The following is a 12,351-nucleotide window of genomic DNA, read 5'->3' on the forward strand; positions in this document are numbered from 1 at the left end:
TCCGGAGCCTGTGCTCCGCGATGGGAGAGGCCACAACAGTGAGAGGCCCACGTACCACAAAAAAAAAAAAAAAAAAAAAAAAAAAAGAAAAGTAGAGTCACAGATGTAGAAAACAAACTTATGGTTACCCGGGGATAAGGGCAGGGAGGAATAAATTGGAAGGCTGGGACTGACATATACACACACTACTATACATAAAATTGATAACTAATAAGAACCTGCTGTACAGCACGAGGAACTCTACTCAATACTCTGTAATGGCCTATACAGGAAAAGAATCTAAAAAAAAAAAAGAATGGGGCTTCCCTGGTGGCGCAGTGGTTGAGAGTCCGCCTGCCGATGCAGGGGACACGGGTTCGTGCCCCGGTCCGGGAAGATCCCAAAAAAAAAAAAAAAAAAAAAAAAAAAAAGAATGGATATATGTATATGTATAACTGATTCACTTTGCTGCACACCTAAAACTAACACAACATTGTAAATCAACTATACACCAATAAAAATTTTAAAAATAAATAAATATCAATAAATAAATTAAAAGCACTGATTCATCTTGCTGACATATTCTACAGTCTCACAAAAATATAAGTTATAGGAGATAATATAAACTATTACCTTTATGACTGTTATTATATAATGGAACTCGAGATGGGCTTTCCAGTCTAAGAACTTTTGTTACAGGTCTCACGGGACTATTCAGAGGACTGATGGCTTCTGGAATAGGTCTCAGCTGATTAAGGTCAATGCTCAGAACTGAGTTCTCATCGTCATGATATACTGAGTTTGCTTCACCAATTTCCATTCTGTGGTCCGTTAACTCAGTCTGCTGAAGTGAAGATTCAGGAGTCTCTTTAGGTAAGCAAGGCTCCAAGTGACAAGACTTACTCTCAACCAGTGGTGCATCTACAAGAGAAGGTTCAAGGTTTGGTTTACCATCTTCTGAAAGGACTGTTGGCAAAATGCCAGCTTCTTCAATTGAAGGCTGCAAAATGCTTTCATTGGATTTGGTCACTTTGGTTGAAAAATCCTCCTTCATTTCTGTATCTTCGGAAATACTACAAGAATTTAAGTCATCGTTGCTTTTGGTATCCAATTCCAAACCAAAGTTTTGAGAAACATTTGTTTGTACTGTGTCCATTACCACAGGAACTGCTGCCCTGGCACCATTAATGGTCTGTTCCATTTCTGTTGATGATGGAAACAATTCTGTTTGTGGCATTTCCACAGATGCCGAGAAGGAAATCTCTGTGCCACAAATGGGCATATCACAATGCACAGTATTTGCAACAGATTTAATGAACAAACTATCTTCTTCTTCTATTTTCCTTTCTGAAACACTGGCCGTGGGTTCAGATGCTGCTGTAAGAGCATCCTTTGGTTCCAATAACTCTGATTTGGTTTCCTCTGTGATGTGTTCACTGACAGAGGGAATACATGTCACAGTTTTAGCCTGCACCAAGGACTCCAAATCACCTATGTCACTAGATTTGGGAGAATCGGTTATTTTAGGCTGATTTTCCTGAGAAACAGGCTGCTTTTTAGCAGGAGAAAGAGTTAAGTTCAATTTTTCCATAAAGCTTAACTTTAAGTCTTTGTTTTGTGTTTCATTTGAACCATTCTCAGCTTTAACTGCTGGCTCCTTATGATCCACTTCTTCAGAAACATCATTAGTAGAGACTTCACCGCTATCATTTTTTGGCTCATTCTGTCTCTTTAAATCTGAAGTGGTTTTCTTAGTCTCTCTGTTTGTCTTCTGCAGATGTTCTGCAGGTACTCTTTTTTCGTTTCTCATATGCCTATTTTCTTCTTTGCCCTCTTGTTCTCTTTTCCGCTTATCTTCAGTTCTATGCCTCTCTACCCTTAAAGGTGCATTTTCCCATTGGTGCACAGCATCAACTTCCTTGGAGTCAACGTGTTTGTGAGTTCTATTCGTTGAGAGAGAGGACAGGCATCTTCCTTCCTGAAAACTATGATTACTTACAGCCCTGTCTCTTTTACTATCTTCCCGGCCTCTTCTCTCTCCTGGATGGTATTTACTTGAATTATGAGAAGATTTTGCTAGTTCCTTCTTGGAATAAGGAAGCAATGCTCTTTCAGATCTTTTCCAATGATCCTGGTCTTTTACTACTGACTTAGGTTTTTGATCAACTTTCCTTTCTTCTTTGTCTTGTGATTTAAGTTCTTTTCTATTTGTATTTTGTGATCTTTCACTTGGTCTTTCGAGTTTTTTGTCACTTTGAGATTCTAGTCGAGTGTGTGACCTGTCTCTAGGGCTTTCTTTCTCCCAAGAAGAGCTACTGCGTTCATTTTTATAATCCAAATCTGTGTTACTTTTAAACTTTGAATTTTTGCTTTCAGCCTTTGGTTCACCTTTACTATATTTCTCAGGACGTCCTTGTAGCCTCTGACTGGCCTCTATGTTCCTCGGTTCACCATCACCACAGCTAGTGTTCAAGTCTTTTCGTATTCTGTCAGTCCCTCTGCAGTACTGGCTATATCTACTATCTTTCCTCCCTCTTCTGTGATCCTCATTGGAACTACCCTCACCAACCTGATAATGGGAACGTGACCAAATGCCATTGGTGGAGTGTTTTTCAACAGATGTAGGCAAATGTGAAGTGCCCTTTTTTTCAGAATGTGATTTTCCTTCCTTTTCGAGGTATGGCAGTGAAGTGCTATAATGTACATCTTTAGAAACATCACTTTTCACTCTGTGATCAGTCTTTGAACAATCATCCAAATGGAGAGATCTGGATTTAAGACCTTTTGTTTTAACTATATCTGGTGTCCTTGAAGTTTTATGAGTATTTCGAAGATGTGGAAACTCAGACAATCTATTGAGAAATAGAAATTAACACCAAAAAAACAAGGTTAATTCCTTTTTAATAATCCAAGGTTTAATCACATGTGATACACTTTAAAACTGGGGGGCCCACATACTGGCAAAACTAATTTTACTTTGTATAAAAGAATGAGTAGTAAGAATTTACCAGCTTCCAACTAAATGAGCCAGTTTTTAAAACAAGGAACTCTCTTTCATTTGCTTTGCTCAAACAAAGCCTGGAGGACCTCTCAGTTCTATCCCAGCACTTGCCAATGTCTTTCAGATTTCCTTCACTACCGGTGCACAACTCTCAAACTAACCACAAATTCACTTCTTTTAGAACAAGTGACATTATTTTCTTGCCTTCACTCTAGCCCAACTGAAACATAAGGGAAAGTGAAATCTTGCTGGAGAACAGAGACGATCAAAATACGACTCTATGTAGCTCCCTATCCTAGTTTTCTGTTTCACATACAACCCCACAGTAAAAGCCAAAGCATCAATAGCCATCTTAAAGTGTTACATACTGTGCAAAAAGAAAAAGGAATATAGAATTGTGATTCTTTCCTAGAGGAATGGTATTTATTGTTTAAAATAGCTCCTAAGGTTTTCAGAAAACTGGCAGTTTTCCTAAAAATAAAATGTAAATATAGCTCATTTTAGCTTTCTGTAATAATGTAGCCATCTTCCTGAACTTCTATAACTTCCCTGAATTTCCATAAATCTATGCCTAATCAGTACTAAATGTGTAGAGAACATCAAAACTTAAAAGTCTCAGGAATAAGGGAAGATTTTTATAAAACAAGAGGACACAGGAGACATACAACTTAAGGCAATGTGTAGACCTTATGTGGATCTTGTTACGGGCTGAACTGCGTCTCCTCAAAATTTAATCCCCAGTACCTCAAACTAGTGACCTTGTTTGGAGACAGGGTCTTTGGAGATAATCAAGTTAAAGTGAGGTCATTAGGGTGGACCCTTATCCAATATGACTAGTGTCCTTATAAAAAAGGGAAATTTGGACAGAGATATGTATAGAGGAAAGACTTTATGAAGAGACACAGAAGAAGGCAACCATCTACAAACCAAGGAGAGGCCTGGAACAGAATCAAGAATCAAGAACAAGTCACAGAATGGGAGAAGATGTCTGCAATACATTTAACCAACAAAGGACTCCCATTCAACAAAGCACGCACACATGTGACATACGTCATACTTATTAAAATGTAAGGTCCTAAAAGATAGTTCTAGCCCACAGAGCTCGTAATACACATTTAACGTAACTCCACACTAAATAAAATACTATCAAAAGTTTTGTTTTTTTTTTTGTTGTTGTTGTTATTGTTGTTATTTGGCCGCGCCATGTAACACGCGGGATCCTAGTTCCCCGACCAGGGATGGAACCCGTGCCCCTGCAGTGGAAGCATGGAGTCTTAACCACTGGACCTCCAGGGAAGTCCCAAAAGTATTATTTTAAAATAAACCTCCGCATTAAACACTTCCCAGAATTTACAATTTAAAATTTTTATCTTATATCAATATTTCCATTTTTTTTATTAAAAATGAACTTTCAGCAAAATGATAAACATTTGGGCTTCCCTGGTGGCACAGTGGTTGAGAGTCCGCCTGCCGATGCAGGGGATACGGGTTCATGTCCCGGTCCGGGAAGATCCCACATGCCATGGAGCGGCTGGGCCCGTGAGCCATGGCCGCTGAGCCTGCGTGTCCGGAGCCTGTGCTCCGCAACGGGAGAGGCCACATCAGTGAGAGGTCCGTGTACCGCAAAAAAAAAAAAAGATAAACATTTACCATTAGAGTACTAGTTGAAGCTAACAAATAAAAAGTGCAGGGCTTCCCTGGTGGCGCAGTGGTTGAGAATCCGCCTGCCGATGCAAGGGACACGGGTTCGTGCCCCGGTCCGGGAAGATCCCACATGCCGCGGAGCGGCTGGGCCCGTGAGCCATGGCCGCTGGGCCTGTGCGTCCGGAGCCTGTGCTCCGCAACAGGAGAGGCCACAACAGTGAGAGGCCCGCGTACCACAAAAAAAAAAAAAAAAAAAGTGCAAATATTTGACAGAATATTTATTAATGTATCAATATAACCACGTATAACAAACTAATGAAATAACACATCATTTATTCACCCAGTTTCTCTGAATTTTTACTCTATTCAAACATTACAACCCTCCCCTAAAAGATTCAAATATATATAAAATTTCCCCAACACTTCAGGAATCAATCTTATACTTGTTGAACCTTGTGGGATTTAGATTAGTAAACATACACAACCATCTTTATTTTCAAAAGGCCTAAAATGCTTTATAATATCATATGGTCCACACAGAGGATTATCTTCTTTCACTCTTTAAACATTTATTGCACATGGTAGATACTCAATAAATGGTGAGGACACAAAGACATGGTTCCTGCTCCCATGAAGTTTACAGTTTAGTGGAAGAGAAGAACACTAATTAAGTGATCCCATTCATGATTTTTTAAACTGCAAGTGTAAATGAAGCTACAAAAAAGAGATTTGACCTAGTCACTGAGAACAGACAAATGTCCCGCATGAAAAGGATGCTTATGCCGAGACCTGAAGATGAGTAGGTATTTTGCAGGTAGAGGAGAGGAGCATTTCAGGGAGTGGAAACAGTTCATGCAACTCAGAGCTCATGGTACACCCAACAAACTGAAAGAATGTAGGAGATACACTAGAGCTATGATACCTAGGCAAAGGCAAACACTGAAGACAAGGCCTGAAAAGTAGTTTGGGACCATACGGTGAAGAGCTCTGTGGACCAAGTTAAGATTTATGATCTTTTATCCTAAGAACGATGAGACGCCACTGATGTGTTTTAATCAAGAAAAGGGGTGGGGGAATTCCCTGACGGTCCAGTGGTTAGGATGAGAAGCTTTCCCCAGCTTCTCATTTCATTCCTGGGGTCTGGGTTCAGCCCCTGGTGGGGGAACTAAGATTCTGCAAGCTTCTCAGCACAGCCAAAAATAAATAAATAAACAGATCATTTTTTAAAAAAAAAAGGAAAGAAAAGGGGTGGGACGGGGTGGTTCTGTGACAGATGTCCAGAGTTGTGCTTTACAAAGCATCCCGTGGCTTTACTATGGAGAAGTGAAAAATCACAGGCTGGAAAGAGCAAGAGCGGATGCAGAGTTTTGAGCACAAAGACTACTGCCAGTTCAGATGAGAGGTGACGGGCAGCAACAACGGTAGAAATGGAAGAGAAATTAACAACTTGAGAGATCATAAAGACATAAAAATCAAAAGGACATGGTAATGAATTTGGATCTGAAGGATGACCAAGAGCTAAGTGTCAATGATGACTCCTATGCAGGGTGACTACATGTCCCAGTTTGCCAAGCAATGTCAGTGTAATTATTAATAGCCCCTCCTTCTACTCTCAAAAGTACCCTGGTTTGGGCAATACATTAAATGGTCATTCCACCCCTCAGTCACTCTAGCTTGCACAGCTGAATAAATGATGGGGAATCCACTGAGCTAGGAACAATGGAAGGGGTTCAATCTTAAATTCTGTTGTGGATGAGGTAATTTTGAAAATTTTGTACAGATGTGAAGTAGTATCTACATATAAATGGAACTGACTAGTACAAGTTAAGATTACATCATAAGAAAATACTGATAGAGAAAGGAAAGGACATAGTTTTGAGCTTTAAGGAATTCCAACTTAGCCAAGTACAGAAAAATAAATCTCAAGTTAGGAAGAAAACTAAGAATCATGAAACCCCAAGGGAGAAACTATTTCAAGAAAAGAGGGTCAGGCTTCCCTGGCGGCGCAGTGGTTGAGAATCTGCCTGCTAATGCAGGGGATATGGGTTCGAGCCCTGGTCTGGGAAGATCCCACATGCCGCAGAGCAACTAAGCCCGTGCACCACAACTACTGAGCCTGCGCAACTGGAGCCTGTGCTCCGCAACAAGAGAGGCCGCGACAGTGAGAGGCCCATGCACCGCGATGAAGAGTGGCCCCCGCTTGCCACAACTAGAGAAAGCCCTTGCACAGAAACGAAGACCCAACACAGCAAAAATTAATTAATTAATTAATTAACTCCTACCCCCAACATCTTCTTAAAAAAAAGAGGGTCAACTATGTCAAATAGTGTATAAAGAAAAGTTAAAATGAGAAGTCAAACTATTTGATGAATTTAGTGGTAGTCACAGCTGTTTTGGAGGAAGAGGTCAGAGTAGAATGGGTTCAAGAGCGTGTAGAAATGGAAAGTGGAGAAATGGAGACAGAACGTTTAGATAACTGTTTTGGAGGTTTGACTATCAAGGGGAGGAGAGATATGAAATTCTTTGGAGACAAATACTGCCCCTAACCAAAAGAGGGAGAGAAATTAAGTAGGAAAACCATTTAAGAGGGAAAAGAACATATAATTGAGGGACTTCACTGGTGGCCCAGTGGGTAAGACTCCACCCTCCCAATGCAGGGAGCCCAGGTTCAATCCCTGGTCAGGGAACTATATCCCACATGCATGCCACAACTAAGAGTCCACATGCCTCAACTAAGAAGCCCACATGCCACAACTAAGAAGTCCACATGCCGCAACTAAAAAGATCCCATGTGCCGCAACTAAGACCCGGTGCAGTCAAAATAAATAAATAAGTAAATGGTTTTTAAAAATATATTTATAATACATATGTATAATACATATATTGTATATATATTATATATATTATATATAAATATTATATACTTATATATTTATAATATATATATATATATTTTAAGGGCTTTCTGTTAACAGTATATGACACAGACATCCTCCTGATATTTTAGTAATTTGATGGGTGCCTAGAAGAACCCATGACATACACCACCATCTTCTCAGGACCAGAGGATATCAGAGCAAGATCCCAGTGTAATACAAAACTGAATATATTCAGAGAGGTACGTGGCAATATTCTATTAATAATCATATAGCTATCATTATGATAATATACCATTAGAATATCAGTCACTTACTTTCAGTAAAACCTTAAATATTTAATAAAATGCATGATTTTCATTAGCTTTCCAAAGTTAAAAATATTCCACCTATCACTACCCATGTAATTTACAAACAGATCCATATCCCTCAATCATACCTTTGGTGAAGATTATTTATTTCTTCATCTTTGCGGTTTATTTCCACTCTGGCAGTTTTGATAAGTGCTGAGATATTTTTCTTAAGAGATTGGTTTTCATTTTTTAAGCTGAAATTCTAAACATCATAAAATACATTTAATAAAGTATATATCGACAGGATTATTAAACTATTTATCATAGTTATTGATTACTGAATGCTAACTACATGCCACACATCACATATTTTATCTTATGCAATTCTCGAAATAGTCTTAGGAGGAGTACAGTGATGCTCATTATACAAATGGGGAAGCTGAGATTCAAAGAAGAAAACTGGCGCCAAAGAAAAGCTATTTAAAGTGAAACTGCTTAAAAGAGGAAACAAAATGAAAAACCAATAAATAACAAGAAAAAAAGTCATTATTTTGAAAATGGGTCATTATTTTGAAGATGATAAAATTTTTATTATATTTAACAACAGGAGGTTTAACTTGCAACAATGTACTAATTCTCAGGTGAACAAAGAATGAACTGAGGATTGACTGGCTCTCTGGGAGAGAGGGTGAGGAAGAGAAACAACTTTACCAAAAAATAAAAATCAGAACAAGACAGGACATTCCTGACTTTGCAGCATGATCACAAAAAATGTCTCTCTGGCAAAAGTTGTTAAGGCATCACCATTTTTCCCCATCAGCCATTCTAAAGCTTCACTCCTCAAACCATTCTCTTTTAAACCACCTGATACAATCTCTAAGAATTCTCTATTATTTAACTGTTAATTAGCCTAGCAGATCATTTGTCAATATCATTTAACAAATCAAGCAGTTTTCCTTTATCAGTTTCATTGACACTGGAAATAATGCATGTTTTGCCAGATTTGCTCTTTTTTTTTTTTTGCGTTACGCCGGCCTCTCACTGTTGTGGCCTCTCCGGTTGCGGAGCACAGGCTCCGGACGCGCAGGCTCAGCGGCCATGGCTCACGGGCCCAGCCGCTCCGCGGCATGTGGGTTCTTCCCAGACCGGGGCATGAACCCATGCCCCCTGCATCGGCAGGCGGACTCTCAACCACTGCGCCACCAGGGAAGCCCCGAGATTTGCTCTTTAATTTAATATTTTTTTTTAAAGTTTCCTTACAACCTGCCAACACTTTAGCATTTCAATTTTAACAAAAAATTTTATTAAATTTTGGTTTTAAAAGCTGATAAGGCGGGGACTTCCCTGGTGGCACAGTGGTTAAGAATCCGCCTGCGAATGCAGGGAACACGGGTTCAAGCCCTGGTCCGGGAAGATCCCACATGCCACAGAGCAACTAAGCCCGTGCACCACAACTACTGAGCCTGCGCTCTAGAGCCCGCAAGACACAACTACTGAGCCTGCATGCCTAGAGCCCGTGCTCCGCAACAAGAGACGATGCCGCAATGAGAAGCCCACGCGCCGCAACAAAGAGTAGCCCCTGCTCGTCGCAACTAGAGAAAGCCCGCACAGCAAGGAAGACCCAACACAGCCAAAAATAAATAAATTAATTAAATTTATTTTTAAAAAGCTAACAAGCAAAAATAAAATACTCAATATAATTCTACCTGTGTCTGTATTTCCTTAAACTTTTTCATCAGCTCTTTCATTTGCAGCTGACATTTTCCATATTCTACCTGCAACTGTAAGATATAAAAAGATCAAGCATCATTCTAAATTATTTTCTTAGCTTAAGTGACATTTCAAAATATTTAAAACTTTGCAAATCAACCCACAAATAAGGGTATATGAGGTCTATTTCTACTAACAGATATTTAGTTAGATTACTGGTTTTTAAAGTTGGGCCTACCAATAATGTATTTTCTTTAGTTTCACATTCAATCTCCAAAGTTTAAAATTCAAATCAGGTAGAAAAAAATTTGCCTGCATGAAGTCTTGGGACAAATTATAACTTTGTATAAATCATGAAAAAATAAAATATTTTATCACACTGATTCCTTGTTGAGATTTTATATAGTCAGACACTTAAATTCAATCAAGCAAAATTATAACTAAATTTAGGCAAGCATCCAGAAAACATTGTTTTAAAAAGCAGATCTGAAGGCAGAAACTGACTTAAATATTCTTTTAGTCTAAGAGCTGCTTCCCAAACACAGAATGTCTATTCAATAGTAAGCTGATGTCTGCATTTCAGGAGCCACAAAAGAGCAAAGTAACTGTCCTTCAAAATTCTGGTAATCCATACATCATTATATGTTGCCTCCTTTGCAGTTCCTTCTTCAGTCAGGATTTCTTCATATAAATCCAAACAATTTCTGGATGGTACAGAGGATTTGGTAGCACTGTCTAAAACAAACAAACAAAAAAACCCTTACATTAAAATACGTATTTCCAGATTCAATGAAATCCCTGTCAAATCTCCAATGGCATTTTTCTTTTCTTTTTTTTTTTTGCGGTATGCGGGCCTCTCACTGCTGTGGCCTCTCGCGCTGCGGAGCACAGCCTCCGGACACGCAGGCCCAACGGCCATGGCTCACGGGCCCAGCCACTCTGCGGCATGTGGGATCCTCCCGCACCGGGGCATGAACCTGCGTCCCCTGCATCGGCAGACCGACTCCCAACCACTGCGCCACCAGGGAAGCCCTCCAATGGCATTTTTCACAGAAATAGGAAAAACAATCCCAAAATGTATATGGAACCACAAGACTGTGAATGACCATAGCAATCTTGAGAAAGAAGATCAAAGCTGGAGGCATGACACTTCCTGATTTCAATCTATAACACTATAGTAATCAAAACTGTATTTTATTGGCATAAAAACAGACATATAGATCAATGGAAGAGAATAGAAAGCCCAGAAATAAACCCAGGTATATATGGTCATAATTTATGACAAAGGAGCCAAGAATATACAATGGGGAAAGGGTAGTCTCTTCAATAAATGATGTTGGGAAAACTGGACAGCCACAAGCAAAAGAATGAAACTGGACCCTTATCTTACAGCACACACAAGAATCAACTCGAAATGAATTAAAGACGTGAATTTAAAACCTGCAACCATACTTAACATCTTGTAATAACCTATAATGGTAAAAAATGTTGGGAATGCCCTGGCGGTCCAGTGGTTAGAACTTCGCACTTCCACTGCAGGAGGCATGGGTTGAATCCCTGGTTATGGAACTAAGATCCCGCAAGCAGCGTGGCGTGACCAAAATAAATAATATAAAAAAAGAATATATATACATCTATAACTGAACCACTTTACTGTACACTTGAAACTAACACATTATAAATCAACTATATTTCAATAAAATTTTTTTTTAAAAAACCTAAAACCATAAAATGCCTAGAAAAAAAATATATAGGGGGTAAGCTTCTGGATATCAGTCTTGGCAATAATTTTCTGAATTTGACACCAAGAGCGAACGCAAAAGCAAAAATAAGCAAGTGAGACTATATCAAATTAAAAGGCTTCTTTCTGCACAGCAAAGGAAATCATTAACAAAATAAAAAGACAACTTACGGAAGGGAAGAAAATGCTTGCAATTTTTATATACATATATATCTGATTAGAAGTTAATATCCAAAATATATAAAGAATTCACACAACTCAACACAAAAAACTAAAAAATGGGCAGAGGAACTGAATAGACATTTTTCCAAAGAAGACATAAATGGCCAACAGGAACATGAAAAGGTACTTAACATCACAAATCATCAGGGAAATGCAAATCAAAACCACAGTGAGGTATCATCTCACACTTATCAGAATGGCTATCATCAAAAATACAACAGATAAGTATTAGTGAAGATGTGGAAAAAAGGGAACCCGTGTACACTGTTGGTGGGAATCTAAATTGGTACAGCTACCATCAAGAACAGTACAAACTACCATACGACCCTGCAATCCCACTACTGGGCATATACCCTGAGAAAACCATAATTCAAAAAGAGTCATGTACCACAATGTTCACTGCAGCTCTATTTACAATAGCCAGGACATGGAAGCAACCTAAGTGTCCATCAACAGATGAATGGATAAAGAAGATGTGGCACATATATACAATGGAATATTACTCAGCCATAAAAAGAAATGAAACTGAGTTATTTGTAATGAGGTGGATAGACCTGGAGTCTGTCATACAGAGTGAAGTAAGTCAGAAGGAGAAAAACAAATACCGTATGCTAACACATATATATGGAATCTAAGAAAAAAAAATGTCATGAAGAGATTAGTGGTAGGACAGGAATAAAACACAGACCTACTAGAGCATGGACTTGAGGACATGGGGAGGGGGAAGGGTAAGCTGTGACGAAGTGAGAGAGTGGCAGGGACATATATGCACTACCAAATGTAAATTAGATAGCTAGTGGGAAGCTGCCGCATAGCACAGGGAGATCACCTCTGTGCTTTGTGACCACGAGAGGGGTGGGATAGGGACGGTGGGAGGGAGGGAGA

General features: G+C 39.2%; 1 protein-coding gene across 3 annotated transcripts in view; it reads right to left on the minus strand.

Annotated features, from left to right (window-relative positions):
- Positions 1-12,351, minus strand: part of CASP8AP2 (caspase 8 associated protein 2) — a 43,061-nt gene that overhangs the window by 8,418 nt on the left and 22,292 nt on the right. For all 3 annotated transcript variants that reach the window (XM_055087622.1, XM_055087621.1, XM_055087620.1), the window contains exons 5-8: positions 10,138-10,238; positions 9,500-9,574; positions 7,940-8,055; positions 613-2,831 (exon numbers count right to left, since the gene is read on the minus strand). In XM_055087622.1, the coding sequence (XP_054943597.1) occupies positions 613-2,831; positions 7,940-8,055; positions 9,500-9,574; positions 10,138-10,238 (2,511 nt within the window). The remainder of the gene's footprint in view (positions 1-612; positions 2,832-7,939; positions 8,056-9,499; positions 9,575-10,137; positions 10,239-12,351) is intronic.

Source organism: Physeter macrocephalus, chromosome 10 (genome assembly GCF_002837175.3).
Source record: "Physeter macrocephalus isolate SW-GA chromosome 10, ASM283717v5, whole genome shotgun sequence".
Classification (NCBI taxonomy): Eukaryota; Metazoa; Chordata; class Mammalia; order Artiodactyla; family Physeteridae; genus Physeter; species Physeter macrocephalus.